General features: G+C 43.2%; 1 protein-coding gene across 6 annotated transcripts in view; it reads right to left on the reverse strand.

Moving 5' to 3' along the window:
- Nucleotides 1–19,736, reverse strand: part of LOC139381857 (zinc finger MIZ domain-containing protein 1-like) — a 198,634-nt gene that overhangs the window by 39,641 nt on the left and 139,257 nt on the right. For 5 of the 6 annotated variants that reach the window (XM_071125676.1, XM_071125680.1, XM_071125681.1 and 2 more), the window contains 3 exons: nt 15,098–15,214; nt 10,748–10,861; nt 2,682–2,787 (listed from right to left, as the gene is read on the reverse strand). In XM_071125676.1, coding sequence (XP_070981777.1) covers nt 2,682–2,787; nt 10,748–10,861; nt 15,098–15,166 — 289 coding nt within the window. In that variant the 5' untranslated portion in view covers nt 15,167–15,214. Of the gene's footprint in view, nt 1–2,681; nt 2,788–10,747; nt 10,862–12,325; nt 12,388–15,097; nt 15,215–19,736 lie in introns of those variants that run through there. The other variant, XM_071125682.1, reaches the window with a different exon arrangement.

Genomic DNA, 19,736 nt, shown 5'->3' on the forward strand with positions numbered 1-19,736 from the left:
CAAGCTGTTTAAAGGCACAGTCAATTTAGTGTATGTAAACTTCTGACCCACTGGAATTGTGATACAGTGAATTATAAGTGAAATAATCTGTCTGTAAACAATTGTTGGAAAAATGTCTTGTGTCATGCACAAAGTAGATGTCCTAATCGACTTGCCAAAACTATAGTTGGTTAAAAAGACATTTGTGGAGTGGTTGAAAAACAAGTTTTAATGACTCCAACCTAAGTGTATGTAAACTTCCGACTTCAACTGTACATGCTAGCACATAATGCCGAAATTCCAAATATTTACCACAAAAAACAAGCCAATCAAATTCATGTTTACTCAAAGTTCTTTCAACCATCCCCTTATCTTTATTCTGACTGGTTATGGCTTTGTCAGGCTTTTTCTACCTCTCCACCCATCCATCCATCTCTCTCTCCCTCATCCCTGCCTATCCAGATTTCACTCCGACAAATGGACACTATGAGGAAGAATGGGGTATGGATTGGAGGAATTGGATTTGAAAGGCAAAGTGTCTGAGGACAGCATTACTGTAGTGTGTGTGTGTGTTGTGTGTGCGTGTGGGTACATTTGTGTTTGCGTGTGTGTGTGTTTGTGTGCGTGTGTGTGTGTAGAGACTGTCGAGTTGACTGTTTTCTGTGAGGCTGCCGGCCATCCGGACAGCTCTTCTCAATGGCACATTAAAGATTAATAGCTACTATAAATACTCTCTGTTATAATGTACTCTGGCCATACGTCATGTCTGAGATACTGTACAAGCAGTTTAAAGAAGGCAGAAATGAACAAAACCACAGAAGCCCTAAAATATGACCATTATGTTCCAAATAGCACCTTATTCCCTACAAAGTGCAACTCTTTTGACATGGGCCCACAGAGCTCTGGTTAAAACTTGCAAGCCATTTCTGTGACCAGGATGTGATCAGTCGGAAGTTTACATACACTTAAGTTGGAGTCATTAAAACTTGTTTCTCAACCACTCCACAAATTTTCTTGTTAACAAACTATTGCAAGTCAGTTAGGACATCTACTTTGTGCATGACACAAGTCATTTTGCCAACGATTGTTTGCAGATTATTTCACGTATAATTCACTGCATCACAATTCCAGTGGGTCAGAAGTTTACATACACTAAATTGACTGTGCCTTTAAACAGCTTGGACAATTCCAGAAAATTATGTCATGGCCTTATAAGCTTCTGATAGGCTAATCGACATCATTTGAGTCAATTGGAGGTGTACCTGTGGATGTATTTCAAGGCCTACCTTTAAACTCAGTGCCTCTTTGCTTGACAAAGATTAACGTACTTTGGTGCGATAAGTGCAAATCAATCCCAGAATAACAGCAAAGGACCTTGTGAAGATGCTGGAGGAAACAGGTACAAAAGTATCTATATCCACAGTAAAACGAGTCCTATATCGACATAACCTGAAAGGCCGCTCAGCAAGGAAGAACACTCTGCTCCAAAACCGCCATAAAAAAGCCAGACTACGGTTTGCAACTGCACATGGGGACAAGATCATACTTTTTGAAGAAATGTCCTCTGGTCAGATGAAACAAAAATAGAACTGTTTGGCCATAATGACCATTGTTATGTTTGGAAGAAAAGGGGGAGGCTTGCAAGCCGAAGAACACCATCCCAACCATGAAGCACGGGGGTGGCAGCATCATGTTGTGGGGGTGCTTTGCTGCAGAAGGGACTGGTGCACTTCACAAAATTGATGACATCACGAGGCAGGAAAATGATGTGGATATATTGAAGCAACATCTCAAGACATCAGTCAGGAAGTTAAAGCATGGTTGCAAATGGGTCTTCCAAATGGACAATGACCCCAAGCATACTTCCAAAGTTGTGGCAAAATGGCTTAAGGACAACAAAGTCAAGGTATTGGAGTGGCCATCACAAAGCCCTGACCTCAATCCAATAGAAAATGTATGGGCAGAACTGAAAAAGCGTGTGCGAGCAAGGAGACCTACAAACCTGACTCAGTTACACCCGCTCTGTCAGGAGGAATGGGCCAAAATTCACCCAACTTATTGTGGAAAGCTTGTGGAAGGCTACCCTAAACTTTTGACCCAAGTCAAACAATTTAAAGGCAATGCTACCAAATATTAATTGAGTGTATGTACATTTCTGACCCACTGGGAATGTGATGAAAGAAGTAAAAGCTGAAATAAATCATTCTCTCCACTATTATTCTGACATTTCACATTCTTAAAATAAAGTGGTGATCCTAACTGACCTAAAACAGGGATTTTTTACTAGGATTAACTGTTGGGAATTGTGAAAAAATGAGTTTAAATGTATTTGGCTACGGTGTATGTAAACGTCCAACTTCAACTGTACAGTAAATGCAATAATCTACCTTATGAACTCAGACTGAGAACAATTCACACAAAAGGCCTCCTAAAAGATTGAAACGTTGGGCCTGGGGTGTTCAACGCTAGCTGTGTCACATACAGTGACTTGCTAGCCTGCACTTCATCATGGCGCGGGTAACACTTTATTTTACAGTCCTATTTCACCTGGGTACATTTGGCACCAAACAGAAGAAAACAAATTGCAACAGGACGGGATGACCTGTATCTGTCCAATAAGAAACGTTGCAAAACGTTGCCCTAATGAACATGACCCTGATATTTCCCTGGTATTTAGTCAGTCATTTTGCTGTGTGTCTTACCTGCAGACTTGGGCGTGAACTTGTCTCTGTTAGCAGCACACACAGCCAGCAGCCTGTAGCCTAGGTCCAGGTCAAAGCCCTGTTGGGCTGCCACACGACTCACCACCTAGAGGGAGGGATAGAAGGGGGAAAGGGATGGAGGAGAGGGAGGGGGAAGAGGGAGGGAGAGCAAGAGACACAGATGAAGAGGAAGAAAGAGGGGGATAGAGAGAGAGTGGGGGGGGATAAAGAGAGAGGGTAAGATATAGAAGGGAGACGGGAGAGAGAAAGAGAGAGAACAATCGATAAGTAACCAGAACACTACTCAGTGAGCAACCACAGAATTATCAACACAGGAAGTAACTACCTGCAACATATTCAAGGGTATTTGTGTTGAAGCCAATCAAAACTGTTACTAGTTGAGCTTTTGAATATTTCAGATCTAAGACAGAGCAGTGGGACAGGTAAGGTACATCCCAAAATGGCACCCTATTCCCTATATAGTGAACTACTTTTCACTCCAATATGTTTGTTCCATGTCTGCCATTTATCATGAAAGCACGATAGAAAGTACCTCGACTCTCCTTAGCAAACAGTTATAATCTTATGCCTGCTAAACTAGGAAATGCTTGTGTCCCACTAACCTCCTAACCCTGATGTTCTGTTATCGAATAATGTGATTTTTGGCTCTGGGTTCCCAGAATGAGATTATGCTGGAACAGGTTTATGAGGTGAACCATGATGTAAAAAGTATTGTTGAATCTATTGTAGCACACAGACGGGAAATTAAAAGATCAGCAGGAACATTGTTTGAGCATCTGTTAAAAACTACAGTCATCAGATGATTCAGTAAACTCACAGAATTAGTTGTCCGACTGCATCCGTAGTCTTGGATATACCAGACCTTGGAGCATTGTAAGTTAGGCAACAGCACAAGTTATGGGGCGGATGTCGGCTTCTCTCTGACATTTCGAAAGGGAGAAAAAAATCTGGGGAGACAGACAACTCCCAACAAATTATGAGTTTGGGTTGTCGGGGCTTGAAATGACGGCAGGACTTGTGCTGATGTGTAGCGAGCGGATACGCCAGTGATGTTACCGGGTGACATGCTTCCCATTTCCGACTCGTCCCCTCTGTCTCAACTGCTGGAACTTCTACATACGGTTAAGCTGGAGCATTGGTACTACACTGCCGGGAGCAACCCGTCTGTAGAGAGACTACAGCTTCCGCATCACCGCTGTCCTAGAAAAAACACTGTCCTAAGATGTGTTCAGAAGGCTCGATCTGAGCAAAGCTCGGCACAGATTTGCTAACCTTGATCATCTACTCAACCTATAGACTGAGTAATTTTAGATTATTATTTTTTTTTTAAACAGTGGAAACTAGAGCAAAAAAAAGTAATCCTAAACCAACACTTGTACTTGACCCAGCTTTAAGAAGCTTTAAAAGTGACTTCCAGAATGACGAGTTTGTCCATTTACACTACACTACACTACACACTAGGCCTACAGATGCTATCCCTTCAGTTTAAGACAACATTCAGAAATTCTGTAAAAAAAAAAATGTCTCTCTCAATTTGTGCTCTTCCTCCCCGGGAAGACCTGCACGCTCTAAGACTTCTCCGTCACAGTGTGGCCTGCATCCTACCAGAGTGCAAAGAACCTTGGCGTGACCCTGGCAAACAGCCTGTCGTTCTCTGCAAACATCAAAACAGTGACTCGCTCCTGCAGGTTCATGCTCTACTATCGCTCCACTTTCCCTGCACATTGGAAATATGATATTGGAACTGACCCTGGAAATAAACTGAACAAAAATATAAACACAACATGTAAAGTGTTGGTTCCATGTTTCATGAGCTGAAATAAAAGACCCCAGAAATGTTCCATATGCACAAAAAAACGTATTTCTTTCAAAAACAAAATCACAAATTTGTTTACATCCCTGTTAGTGAGCATTTCTCTTTTGTCAAAATAATCCATCCATCTGACAGGTGTGGCATATCAAGAAGCTGATTAAACAGTATGATCATTACACAGGTGCATCTTGTGCTGCGGACAATAAAAGGCCACTCTAAAATGTGCAGTTTTGTCACACAACACAATGCCACAGATGTCTCAAGTTTTGAGGGAGGGCGCAATTGGTTTGCTGACTGCAGGAATGTCCAACAGAGCTGTTGCCAGATAATTTAATGTTAATTTCTCTAGCATAAGCCACCTCCAACGTTGTTTTAGAGCAGTGGTTCCCAAACTTTTTACAGTCCCGTACCCCTTCAGAAATTCAACCTCCAGTTGCGTACCTTCTTTAGCACCACGGTCATGGCACACTCAAATGTTGTTTTTTGTCATCATTGTAAGCCTGCCACATAACGAGTGCGCTGAGAGTCATGAAGCAAGTTTAGGGAGTGAAAACATTTAATTAATAAATAAACAAGAAACACGAACAGCGCGCCGACATGAAACAGGAACAGAGGGCAGGTAATCAAGGAGGTGATGGAGTCCAGGTGAGTGTCATTATGTGCCTAACACTGGTGACAGGTGTGCGCCCTAACAAACAGCCTGGTGACCTAGAGGCCGGAGAGAGAGCACACGTGACACATAAGAATGTGAGTTTTTGTCACAACTCGGCTCGTGGGAAGTGATAAAGCTCTTATGGGACCAGGGCACAAATAATAATATAATAATAATCAATAATTTTGCTCTTTATTTAGCCATCTTACATATAAAACTTCATTTGTTCATCAAAAATTGTTTATAACTCACCACAGGTTAATGAGAATGGTGTGCTTGAAAGGATGCACATAACTCTGCAATGTTGGGTTGTATTGGAGAGTCTCCTTATAATTTCTCACACACAGTCTGTGCCTGTACTTAGTTTTCATGCTAGTGAGGGCTGAGAATCCACTCTCACATAGATACGTGGTTGCAAGGGCATCAGTGACTTAACAACGCGATTTGCCAAGGCAGGATACTCTGAGCGCAGCCCAATCCATAAATCTGGCAGTGGCTTCTGATTAAATTAAATTTTCACAGAACCGCTTGTTGCAATTTCGATGAGGCGCCCATGTTCAGATATCGGTAAGTGAACTGGAGGCAGGGCATGAAAGGGATAACAAATCCAGTTGTTTATGTCATCCGTTTCGGGAAAGTACCTGCGTAATTACACACCCAACTCACTCAGGTGTTTCACTATATCACATTTTACATTGTCTGTCAGCTTGAGTTAATTTGCACACAAAAAAATCATACCATGATGGAAAGACCTGTGTGTTGTCCTTGTTAATGCAGAGAGAGAAGAGTTCCAACTTCTTAATCATAGCCTCAGTTTTGTCCCGCACATTGAATATAGTTGAGGAGAGTCCCTGTAATCCTAGATTCAGATCATTCAGGTGAGAAAAAAACATAACCCAGATAAGCCAGTCGTGTGAGAAACTCGTCATCATGCAAGCGACAAGTGAAAATGATGGTCAGTAAAGAAAACGTCAAGCTCGTCTCTCAATTCAAAACAACGTGTCAATACTTTACCCCTTAATAACCAGCGCACTTCTTAATTTTGTAAAAGCTTTACATGGTCGCTGCCCATATCATTGCATAGTGCAGAAAATACACGAGAGTTCAGGGGCCTTACTTTAACAAAGTTAACCATTTTCACTGTAGTGTCCAAAACATCTTTCAAGCTGTCAGGCATTCCTTTGGCAGCAAGAGCCTCTCGTTGGATGCTGCAGTGTACCCAAGTGGCGTCGGGAGCAACTGCTTGCGCGCAAATTACCACTCCACTATGTCTCCCTGTCATGGCTTTTGCGCCACCAGTAGAGATACCAACACATCTTGAACACCAAAGTTTGATGTCACAAAGCTGTCCAATACTTTAAAAAATACCCTCTCCTGTTGTCCTGGATTCAAGTGTTTGCAGAAGATGATGTCTTCCTTAATTGACCCCCCATAAACCTAACGGACATATACCAGGAGCTGTGCCAGGCCCGCCACGTCTGTCGACTCATCCAGCTGTAACGCATAGAATTTACTGCCTTGTATGCAAAGCAGAAATTGCTTCAAAACATCTCTTGCCATATCGCTGATGTGTCGTGAAACAGTGTTGTTTGATGAAGGCATTGTCTGTATAGTTTTTTGCCCTTTTCCCCAGCATTGTCCCAGACATATCCGGGGCATAGCAGGAAGAATTAAGTCCTCCACAATAGTATAGGGCTTGCCTGTCCTAGCCACTCGGTAGCTCACCATATAAGAGGCTTCTAGCCCCTTCTTATTAATGGTATCTGTTGCTTTTATACATGTCTTACTACTCGAAAGTCATCTTAATTCTCACTCAAAAAATCCTGCAGCGTATTTTTCAAATAGGTATGTTTTGAATCTAAATGTCTACACAAGAGTGAAGGTTTCATTGAGTTGTGAGATAGTACTTTTGCACATATAACACACCGTGGCTGAGGAAAGGCACTACTCCCAATATACTAGTAACCGAAAGGTTGCAAGATCGAATCCCCAAGCCGACAAGGTAAAAATCTCTCGTTCTGCCCCTGAACAAGGCAGTTAACCCACTGTTCCTAGGCCGTCATTGAAAATAAGAATTTGTATAGATAGGGGGCAACATTTTCCTGTTTGGATGAAAAGCGTGCCCAGAGTAAACTGCCTGCTACTCAGTCCCAGTTGCTAATATATGCATAGTATTAGTAGATTTGGATAGAAAACACCCTGAAGTGTCTAAAACTGTTTGAATGATGTCTGTGAGTATAACAGAACTCATATGGCAGGCGAAAACCTGAGAAAAATCCAACCAGGAAGTGGGAAATCTGAGGTTTGTAGTTTTTCAATTCTTGGCCTATCGAATACACAGTCTATGGGGTCAAATTGCACTTCCAATGGCTTCCACTAGATGTCAACAGTCTTTAGAACCTTGTATGATGCTTCTACTGTGAAGGAGGGGGGAATGAGGGCTCTTTGAGTCAGTGGTCTGGCAGAGTGGCATGAGCTCGTGACGCACGTTCACGTGAGAGTTAGCTTGAGTTCCATTGCATTTCTGAAGACAAAGGAATTCTCCAGTTGGAACATTATTGAAGATTTATGTTAAAAACATCCTAAAGATTGATTCTATACTTCGTTTGACATGTTTCTACGAACTGTAACGGAACTTTTTGACTTTTCGTCTGCTCCTAGTGATCGCGCGTCATGAATTTGGATTACTGGGCTGAACAGGTTAACAAAAAGGAGGTATTTGGACATAAAGATGGACTTTATCGAACAAATCAAACATTTATTGTGGAACTGGGATTCCTGGGAGTGCATTCTGATGAAGATCATCAAAGGTAAGTGAATATTTATAATGCTATTTCTGACTTCTGTTGACTCCAATATGGCGGTTATCTGTTTAGCTTGATTTGTTGTCTGAGCGCCATACTCAGATTATTGCATGGTTTGCTTTTTCCGTAAAGTTTTTTTGAAATCTGACACAGCGGTTAAATTAAGGAGAAGTATATCTTTAATTCTCTGAATAACAGTTGTATCTTTTATCAATGTTTATTATGAGTATTTCTGTAAATTGATGTGGCTCTCTGCAAAATCACCGGATGTTTTGGATGTTTTGAACGTAACGCGCCAATGTAAACAGATTTTTGGATATAAATATGCACTTTATCGAACAAAACATACATGTATTGTGTAACATGATGTCCTATGAGTGTCATCTGATGAAGATCATCAAAGGTTAGTGATTAATTTTATCTATCTTTCTGCTTTTTGTGACTCCTCTCTTTGGCTGGAAAAATGGCTGTGTGTTTTTGTAACTTGGCTCTGACCTAACATAATCAATCATATGTTGTGCTTTTGCTGTAAAGCCTTTTTGAAATTGGACACGATGGGTAGATTAACCTGTTATGGCTGCAATCCTGATACCGGGATCGATATGACAACTACCAGTGAAAATAGAGGGCGCCAAAATTCAAACCACAGAAATCTCATAATTACAATTCCTAAAACATACATGTGTCGTATATCATTTTAAATCTATTTTCGTTGTTAATCCCATCAAAGTGTCCGATTTCAAATAGGCTTTTCAGCGAAAGCACTACAAACGATTATGTTAGGTTTCCACCAAACCACAATAAGCACAGCCATTTTCCAGCAAAATATAGCATTCAGAAAAACCAGAAATAAAGATAAAATGAATCACTAACCTTGAATTATCTTCATCAGATGACACTCATAGGACTTCATGTTACACAATACATGCATGTTTGTTTGATAAAGTTCATATTTATATTTTTAAAAAATCTGAGTTTACATTGGCACGTTAGATTCACCAGTTCCAAAAACATCAAGTGATTTTGCATAGCCACATCATTCAACAGAAATACTCATCATAAATGTAGATGATAATATAGTTATACACATTATAGATATACCTCTCCTTAATGCAACCGCTGTGTCAGATTTCAAAAAAACTTTACGGAAAAAGAAATACATGCAATAATCTGAGACGGCGCTTAATTTAAAAACACCACAGCCGCAAAGATGGCGTCAACATAAACAAGAAATTACATGATAAATATTCCCTTACCTTTGATGATCTACATCAGAAAGCACTCCAGGAATCACAGGTCCACAATAAATGTTTGTTTTGTTCTAAAATGTCCGTTATTTGTGCCCAAATACCTTCTTTTGTTAGAGCGTTTGGTATACATATCCAAACGCTAAATCTGGTCAGCGTTATATCGGACAAAAACTTCAAAAAGTGATATTACCGGTCGAAGAAACATTTCAAACTAAGTACAGAATCAATCATTAGGATGTTTTTAACATTTAGCCTCAATAAAGTTCCAACCGGAGTATTCCTTCTAGTCTTCGTGAGCCATGGAACGCAGTGGGTACCATGAGGAAAAAGCGCAATCACAAAATGGCTGCTTGATGGACAGCTGATATATTCTGCTCTCATTCACTCCCACAACAACATAGAAGCCTCATTATAATATCTATTGATGGATGACATCTAGTGGAACCCCTAGGCAGTGCAACATCATTCATATCTCAAGGGGATTTCATTGGGGACTCTGGTGAATGCATACAAAGCCCAGATATCTCACTTCCTGTTTTGATTTCTCCTCAGGATTTTGCTTGTCATATGAGTTCTGTTATACTCACAGACATCATTCAAACAGTTTTAGAAACTTTAGAGTGTTTTCTATCCAACACTAATAATAATATACATATATTAGCAACTGAGACTGAGGAGTAGGCCATTTACATTGGGAACCTTATTCATCCAAGCTACTCAATACTGCCCCCGAGCCATAAAAAGTTAACAAGAAGTGTATCTTTCATTTGGTGTATTGCACCTGTTAATGTATGAAAGTTACATATTTCTAAAAAATATTTTTGAATTTAGAGAGCTGCCTTTTCAGCGGGATGTCGTCGACTAGCCGTAAGAAGTTTTAACTGACTTGCCTAGTTAAATAAAGGTATAATAAAACAATATTTGCACCTCTTCAAATGTTTTCTGATCCACACCCCTACCTTTTTTTAAGGTTCAGTATCTGTGACCAACAGATGCATATCTGTATTCCCAGTCATGTGAAATCCATAGATTAGAACCTAATGAATTTATTACAATTGACTGATTTCCGTAAATGAACTGTAACTCAATAAAATCTTTGAAATTGATGTCTTCTCTGTCCTGGCACCCCAAACTCTGCCTCTTCAAAGATTATCTTAAATAATCCCACAGTGTGTGTGTGTGTGTGTGTGTGTGTGTGTGTGTGTGCGCACAGACAGTGAAGCATGACTGGGGCTTTAACCTCGGTCACAGGCCCCTGAAGGCCTGAGCAGCTGCTTCATTTCGCAGTCGCTAACAGTAACCATAACTGAGGCTTGTGATCGGTTGACACGGGAACGGGGGGATGTGATTGGCCCATAACCATAACAGAGGGCTGTGATTTGTGGACACAATAGAGGGCTGTAATTGGTTCGTAGCCCTAATGGAGAGCTGTGATTGGCTGACACAACCAACAGAGGGGTGTGATTGGTTCGTAGCCATAATGGAGACTTGTGATTGGCTGAGACGGTCAGCGCGGGTCTTCTTACCGTTAGGCATCCCATGAGGCTTTGTTCAAAAGGTCTCTGAAAGGCTCGGGGATCTCCGCACCAGTCCAGCAGCTCTGTTGCTGCTGTGTGGAAGTTAGCCGGGTTCTGTAGGTGCTGTCGGACAAACGAGAGAAAAACTGTCTGTTAGAAATATATTACTTCATAATAAATGTAGCTGGAACCATCGTCATCATTACGTCGTCATGGGGCTTTTTTAGGAGGAGAGATGGATGAAAAGACAAGGGTCAGGAGAGAGATGAAGAGAGGAAGGTACGACTAGAGGAGAGGATTAGGTGGGTGAGTGTGAGGGCATTACCAGCAGACTTTGATGCATTGTTGAGCAGGGTATAGGTTCTATACCCACAATGCATCAGGGCCTGAGTGGGCGTTGCTGGTAGGGGGTGAGGGTCCTTACAGGCTATTCTCTAAAAGAGACCTCCGTCAATTTTAAATTACTGGGGTACTGGGCAGCGTAGATTTCTGTGTGCTGACATTCACTTTCTCTCTTCTTTCACAGAGGTTAAAAACGGTTCATTCTATTCTCTCGCTCTGTCTGCACACTACCCAGCCTTGAAGAGCACAATGAGGGGTATTAAACTAGGCCTCTTCCTCTCTTTCCTTCTCCTTCTCTCTCACTCTCTTCTCTTCCTCCATTTCTTCCTCCCTCCTCCGTTTTTCTCCCTCTACTTCTCTCGTTCTCTCCCTCTCTCTCTCACACCACCCTTCTCTTTAGCTCCTTCTCTCTCCACAGCCCCAGAGGTGAATGGCTCTGTGCTCTGGCATGTTCTAGCTGAGGAGATTGAGCCCCATTTAAAAGCATGTATTATTTTCATCCTAGCTGAAATGTGTTCTTCAGTGCATCCTAGCAGAGGAGAGGTACACACACACACATACACACACACGCACACACACACACACAGTTAGAGTTATTGTCTTTGCAGGGCAGCTGAGGTGAGTGTCTGAAAGAGAGGATTTAGCTCAGTCTGACAATATAGCTCATATGAGAGAGCGAGAGAGAGAGAGAGAGAGAGAGAGAGAGAGAGAGAGAGAGAGAGAGAGAGAGAGAGAGTGTGTGTGTGTGTGTCTGGTTCTGTCTGTTCACCCACAGAGGTAGGCCTTGAGAACAGAGCGGTGTCATGACCTGAGAGAGAGGTTGGTCTTTTGTAATGTGGAGATGGGTGATTGTGGAAGCAGCTGTGGACTATCAGAGAGAAATGATTGAGATGGAGAGATGAGTGAGAGAGAAAGGGAGAGGGAAGGGAGATGGAGAGGGAGGTAGGGGATAGGGCTAGATGAGTGAGAGAAAGGGAGAGGGAAGGGAGATGGAGAGGGAGGTAGGGGATAGGGCTAGATGAGTGAGAGAGAAAGGGAGAGGGTATGGAGATGGAGAGGGAGGTAGGGGATAGGGCTAGATGAGTGGGATAATGACATTATTGCTGGTTGATGTGAGTCAAAGAGCCTACATCTCCAGGGTGAGACGGGATCATACTGTAGTTGCCACAGAGAATAATGTGTCTAAATTTACACTGGGAAAAACAAAATGAAAGAGAAAAGCCCAGTCCGAAGAAAGCTACTCACTCTTTCCATTAGCGCCTTTCTGTGTTTTCCAATCTGGAGGGACGTGATAGCAGAGGGAGAGGTGTCGGCATCCTCACAGGCATGATAACACAAACATTGGCACAGACACACGCACACGCACACACGCACACGAACACGCACACGCACCATTCATACACATGGATTTAGTACTGTAGATATGTGGTAGTGGTGGAGTAGAGGCCTGAGGGCACACAGTGTGTTGTGAAATCTGTGATTGTATTGTAATGTTTTTAAAATTGTATGAACTGCCTTAATTTTGCTGGAACCCAGGAAGAGTAGCTGCTGCTTTGGCTAGTTAACTTGATAGTAATTTGGTGGATCAAGAGCTACCCACCAAACGGCCTAACAGTAACTAGAGAGACAAGGAGCAGTAGTGATGTTAACAAACATTGTGACACGGAGAAAGAAAGAGGGAGAGAGAGAGAGAAAGAGAGAGAGAGGCAGAAAGAGAGGGAGAGAGAGAGAGAGAGAGAGAGAGAGGGAGAGAAAGAAGGAGAAAGAGAGAGAGAGAGAGAGAGAAGGAGAAAGAGCGAGAGAGGGGGAGAGAGAGATAGAGAAATAAGGAGAAAGAGAGGGAGGGAGAGACAGAGAGAGAGAGAGAGAGAAAGGAGGAGAAAGAGAGAGAGGGAGAGGGAGAGAGAGGCAGAGAGAGTGGCGGAGAGAGAGAGAGAGAGAGAGAGAGAGAGAGAGAGAGAGAGAGAGAGAGAGAGAGAGAAAGAAGGAGAGAGAGAGAGAGAGAGAGGAGAAAGAGCGAGAGAGAGGGAGAGAGAGAGAGAGAGAGAAAGGAGAAAGAGAGAGAGGGAGAGAGAGGCAGAGAAAGAGAGAGAGAGAGAGGAGAAAGAGAGAGAGAGAGGGAGAGAGAGAAAGAAGGAGAAAGAGAGAGAGCGAGAGAGAGAAAGAAAGAAGGAGAGAGAGAGAGAGAGAGAGATGTCTGCAGCATTACAGGCAGACAGACATCAAAGCCTTCCGGTCCTCCACTGAATGTCCGTGTTTACCCCGTCTGGGGATCAGGCTGTTCACTACCTGCCTGAGTAGAAAACAGCTCAGCCCTCTGGCCCTTCGCCAGGACCCCAAACCAAAACAATAACCCACCAGCAGCATGTGGGCAGACATCTGTACCCACTCGCTCTTAGGTCTCAGAGCAGAGCTATCTATTACAGAACAAGACGTCAGTGGATCAGGGAGAGAATGAGAGGAAGAAAGGAGTTGGAGAGAGATAGAGAGAATGGACGAGACTAAAACAGAGAGAGATCACCTAAAGAGTACGTGGAAGAGACAGGAGTTTGAGAGAGCAGTCTCTTGCACTTAACAGGGCATCCCTCTCTATCTCTGTCTATCTCTATCTCGCTGTCCCTCCCGCTCCTCTCGCTCAGCCCCAGTGCAACCTGATCTGTGTAGCTGTAGCTAATGGGAAGGCTAACAGATCACCACATAAGGCGGTATGGTGTGTGTGTGTGTGTGTGTGTGTGTGTGTGTGTGTGTGTGTGTGTGTGTCTGGTTGTCTGTTTGTTCACCCACAGAGGTAGGCCTTGAGAACAGACAGCAATATCATGACCTCTGAGAGGGAGAAGAGCCTTTAACGGTGAGTGTTTTGTAATGTGGAGATGGGTGATTGTGGAAGCAGCTGTGGACTATCAGAGAGAAATGATTGAGATGCAGAGATGAGAAAGAGGGAGGGGAGATGGAGACGAGATATGTTAAAGAGACGGAATGGAGACAGAGATGAGGAGGGAAGGGAGATGGAGAGGGAGGTAGGGGATAGGGCTAGATGAGTGGGATAATGACATTATTGCTGGTTGATGTGAGTCAAAGAGCCTACATCTCCAGTGTGAGAGGGATCATACTGTATTAGAGAAGTCTGTCTGTGTTGTTTTGGGATGTAAAAGGAGAGCAGGAGGGAGAGAGAGAGAGAGAGAGAGAGAGAGAGAGAGAGAGAGAGAGAGAGAGAGAGAGAGAGAGAGAGAGATGTCTGCAGCATTACAGGCAGACAGACATCAAAGCCTTCCGGTCCTCCACTGAATGTCCGTGTTTACCCCGTCTGGGGATCAGGCTGTTCACTACCTGCCTGCGTAGAAAACAGCTCAGCCCTCTGGCCCTTCGCCAGGACCCCAAACCAAAACAATAACCCACCAGCAGCATGTGGGCAGACATCTGTACTCACTCGCTCTTAGGTCTCAGAGCAGAGCTATCTATTACAGAACAAGACGTCAGTGGATCAGGGAGAGAATGAGAGGAAGACAGGAGTTGGAGAGAGATAGAGAGAATGGACGAGACTAAAACAGAGAGAGATCACCTAAGGAGTACGTGGAAGAGACAGGAGTTTGAAAGAGCAGTCTCTTGCACTTAACAGGGCATCCCTCTCTCTCTCTCTCTCTCTCTCTCTTTCTCTCTTGTCTTCTGCTCTCCTCTCTCTCAGCCCCAGTGCAACCTGATCTGTGTAACTGTAGCTAATGGGAAGGCTAACAGATCACCATATAAGGCGGTATGGTGTGTGTGTGGAGAGAGCAGCTGTAGACTGGAGGAGTCTCTCCTCGTCGCATTAGAGAGGGTTGACAAGAGCAAGGGGCAGTACAGACATCAGGGATCTACTGTACTTTAAAAATACCCTTTGATCCAAGCAATCCTTCTTTTTGAAATATCTGCCAATGCCACTTAGCATGCAGACAACTTAGAGATGATACACACCGTGAGGGAATTTGACCCCTCCATGTTTTGAACCCACAACCTTGGTGTCAGTTGCTTATGTCTCACCTGTTTGATACACAGCAGCCTGTCGTTGGTCTGCTGGATGTGCCGGTCCATCGACGGCAACGCGTTCATCTTGATGACTTCCTGCTTCCTCTAGCCTAACGTGACGCCATCAACACTCTGGAAGACAAAGAGTTCGATTTGGTTAGGGACTGAGAGATATACAGCTTGGTTAGGGACTGGGAGATATACAGCTTGGTTAGGGACTGAGAGATATACAGCTTGGTTAGGGACTGAGATATATACAGCTTGGTTAGGGACTGAGAGATATACAGCTTGGTTAGGGACAGAGATATACAGCTTGGTTAGGGACAGAGATATACAGCTTGGTTAGGGACTGAGAGATATACAGCTTGGTTAGGGACTGAGAGATATACAGCTTGGTTAGGGACTGAGAGATATACAGCTTGGTTAGGGACTGAGAGATATACAGCTTGGTTAGGGACTGAGAGATATACAGCTTGGTTAGGGACTGAGATATATACAGCTTGGTTAGGGACAGAGATATACAGCTTGGTTAGGGACTGAGATATACAGCTTGGTTAGGGACAGATAGATTTACAGCTTGGTTAGGGACTGAGAGATATACAGCTTGGTTAGGGACTGAGAGATATACAGCTTGGTTAGGGACTGAGAGATATACAGCTTGGTTAGGGACTGAGAGATATACAGCTTGGTTAGGGACTGAGAGATATACAGCTTGGTTAGGGACTGAGAGATATACAGCTTGGTTAGGGACTGAGAGATATACAGCTTGGTTAGGGACTGAGAGATATACAGCTTGGTTAGGGACTGAGAGATATACAGCTTGGTTAGGGACAGAGATATACAGCTTGGTTAGGGACAGAGATATACAGCTTGGTTAGGGACAGATATACAGCTTGGTTAGGGACTGCGAGATATACAGCTTGGTTAGGGACTGAGAGATATACAGCTTGGTTAGGGACTGAGAGATATACAGCTTGGTTAGGGACTGAGATATATACAGCTTGGTTAGGGACAGAGATATACAGCTTGGTTAGGGACTGAGAGATATACAGCTTGGTTAGGGACTGAGAGATATACAGCTTGGTTAGGGACTGAGAGATATACAGCTTGGTTAGGGACAGAGATATACAGCTTGGTTAGGGACTGAGAGATATACAGCTTGGTTAGGGACTGAGAGATATACAGCTTGGTTAGGGACTGAGAGATATACAACTTGGTTAGGGACTGAGAGATATACAGCTTGGTTAGGGACAGAGATATACAGCTTGGTTAGGGACTGAGAGATATACAGCTTGGTTAGGGACTGAGAGATATACAGCTTGGTTAGGGACTGAGAGATATACAGCTTGGTTAGGGACTGAGAGATATACAGCTTGGTTAGGGGACAGGTTGTTTAGAGACAAGAGAGGCAGATATACAGCCTGGTTAGGGGACAGGTTGTTTAGAGACAAGAGAGGCAGATATACAGCCTGGTTAGGACATAACATTGTCAGGACAGGAGTAATCTCGGAATCCAGAACCAAATAAAAATGTTTTGCTAGTTAGCTACTTGATTACTCAATTTGATGTTACTCAGCAATCCAGTGATGTTGGAATATATCCCAGATCATACCATCAAAACAACCCGAGTGTAACCGAGCAAGAAAATAAAGAAGACCATCGATGACAACCATCATCTACATGAACTACTTGTCCATCAAAACTCCAGGTCTCAATTACACATCACTCAGGGGGGAGAAGTCCCCCGCAAACCCCTGGGGGACATCACTGTAACCATTATCTCCCAGTAAAGAGACAGGCAGCAGCACACCTCCTGTTCAAGGTTATCAATCCTGTCTGCCCCTCTAGACTGATTTACTAGTACTGCTACTCCTCACAGCAGACAGCACAGCCTCTCTCTCTGTCTCTTTCAGTCTTTATGTCGCTTCCATCTCTCTCCCCACCTGTATATCCCACCTCTCTTTGTCTTGCTCTCTGTCCCTATCCCTCCCTCCCTCTCTCTATCGCCATCCCTCGCTCTCCCTTTCTCTCTTTCCCTCCAACCCTCTCTTACTACCTCTCCCCCCTCCCTCCCTGTCTATCCCTCTCTCTGTAATTCACGAGGCCATGCGGCTCTAAGAGAGAGGAGAGGATAGATTAGTAGATGTATTGCCGGTAAGTCAGTCCCTCCTCCATCCCCATCACTTCCTCCATAACGTTTATCTCCATCACGGCTACAAATTCCTCAATACAAAGAACATAGCGAAATAATCCCCCATGATGCACTGGGGGAGCCGGGGTTCTACAGCGTTGCACAGAGCTGATAAAGGCTTAATTTTAAGAGCCCATGCTGAGAAGGAGAGAGGCACAGGGGGGAGAGAGTGGGAGAGGTGAGAAGGAGATGGAGGGGGGGAGAGAGGGAAAATGGAAGGGGAGGATCAGAAAGATGGACAGACTGAGATGGATGGGATGGAGGAAGAAAGGAAAAGGGTGGAAGAGAAGGTGAAGGTGGCAGGGGAGAGAAAGTGAGGGAGGAAACGAGGAAAAGAAAGAGGGGGAGAAAGGGAGAAGAGATGTTTCTCAGCTCAGGAGCGTTAGGGACTGAATCTTATTGCATTTAAGGCTCGGGAGGAGAAAACACTCACACACACACCTTTGAGCTTAACGTTCATTAAGCTCAACGTAAAACTTCAAAGGGACACCTATCGGAGGTAAAAGAGTGTATGTGTTTCTAAACCTAGGAGATTAGGGATTATAGGAGTAGAATTATCTGGAATATAGTCTACTAAAAGCAGTATATAGCCCACTCAAAGAAGTATATAGTCTACTAAAAGCAGTATATAGCCCACTCAAAGAAGAATATAGTCTACTAAAAGAAGTATATAGTCTACTAAAAGAAGAATATAGTCTACTAAAAGAAGTATATAGTCTACTAAAAGAAGTATATAGTCTACTAAAAGAAGTATATAGTCTACTAAAAGAAGTATATAGTCTACTAAAAGAAGTATATAGTCTACTAAAAGAAGTATATAGTCTACTAAAAGAAGTATATAGTCTACTAAAAGAAGTATATAGTCTACTAAAAGAAGTATATAGTCTACTCAAAGAAGAATATAGTCTACTAAAATAAGTATATAGTCTACTAAAATAAGTATATAGTCTACTAAAAGAAGTATATAGTCTACTAAAAGAAGAATATAGTCTACTAAAATAAGTATATAGTCTACTAAAATAAGTATATAGTCTACTAAAATAAGTATATAGTCTACTAAAAGAAGAATATAGTCTACTAAAAGAAGTATATAGTCTACTAAAAGAAGAATATAGTCTACTAAAAGAAGAATATAGTCTACTAAAAGAAGTATATAGTCTACTAAAAGAAGAATATAGTCTACTAAAAGAAGAATATAGTCTACTAAAAGAAGAATATAGTCTACTAAAAGAAGAATATAGTCTACTAAAATGATTGCATTCTCATTGAGAACTCACTTGCTTAGGACATGGGAAAACGTTGGACAAAACACAGAAAACTACAGAGCCATGATCCATACGACCCAAAAAAACACATCATCTACTGTAACAGTGACCTTGTCACGTAAAAGTGCAAAACATACATTGACATTGTTGTAATCACAATAATATAGTATCTAGTCTCATCAGCAAATCAGTGTATTCCACAATATCTGGTGGAAAGACAGTGGAGCAGATCAGCGCTTCAGATCTGGCAAAGGAGTGTCCTCAGAACAGAGCAGTGTCCGCAGTTACACAAAGTGACCAGGAGGTGTCTCCCCACTCTCTCCCACTGCAATCCTTCCCAGCCTTCTCACATAACATCACTCTGTCTGTAGCCTTTGCAAGCGCTACAAATCCCCCCACCGCACCGCAGCCTCTCAGAGCCGCAGCCGCTTAGACCTGCAGCCAAACAGACCTGCAGATCTGGAGACCATTAGTAGGGCACACTCCAACCCTCCTCCCCCAATGCAGCCCATCAGACTTAAAAACAAGCAAACCTGCAGCCACTCAGAACTGCAGCAAGGCAGACCTGCAGTAGATCAGTGCACTACAAGCAGGGGCATACTGACTCCCCAGCCCTCTAACCGCTGCTCCACTGTCTGACCTTGTGGCTACTGATGAAATGTTTCCCCTTCCGACCCCATGCTTTAATGCTGTCCCTCACACCTCCATCACAAACCACAAAACCAGGGAGAAAGATAAGGATGGAGAAAAAGAGATGAAGAGAAATGGAGAGAGAAAGGAAGAGGGCTTCAGCCCCCCCTCAACCTCGCTTTCTCCATTTTCGACTCAACCCCCCTCCCTCCACAACCTCTCTCTGCCTCTCTTTCTCTCCATCTCCCCCCTGTAGGCGATGCCTTTGTTTGTGATCTCTATAGCAGGACCCTCCACGTCTGAGGGAAACCAAGCGAGGTGAAAACAAGGTTCTGCATGGGAGGGAAGGAAGGAAGTAAGGAGGGAGGGGGCTGTTTCTGTGATGTAGGTAGGATGTGTTCATTCTGTCTTTCTGACTGTCCAGGCTAACACACCATCATTCTCTCTAACCCTCCTCTCCTATATTCTTCTCTCTTTTCCTCTCGCTCCTCTCCCTCCCCCAGAAATATGTTGTGCTGTCACGTACACTCCCTGGACAGTTTATTAGGTACAACCATCTCATACTGGG

The sequence above is a fragment of the Oncorhynchus clarkii genome, chromosome 23, assembly GCF_045791955.1.
Source record: "Oncorhynchus clarkii lewisi isolate Uvic-CL-2024 chromosome 23, UVic_Ocla_1.0, whole genome shotgun sequence".
Lineage (NCBI taxonomy): Eukaryota > Metazoa > Chordata > Actinopteri > Salmoniformes > Salmonidae > Oncorhynchus > Oncorhynchus clarkii.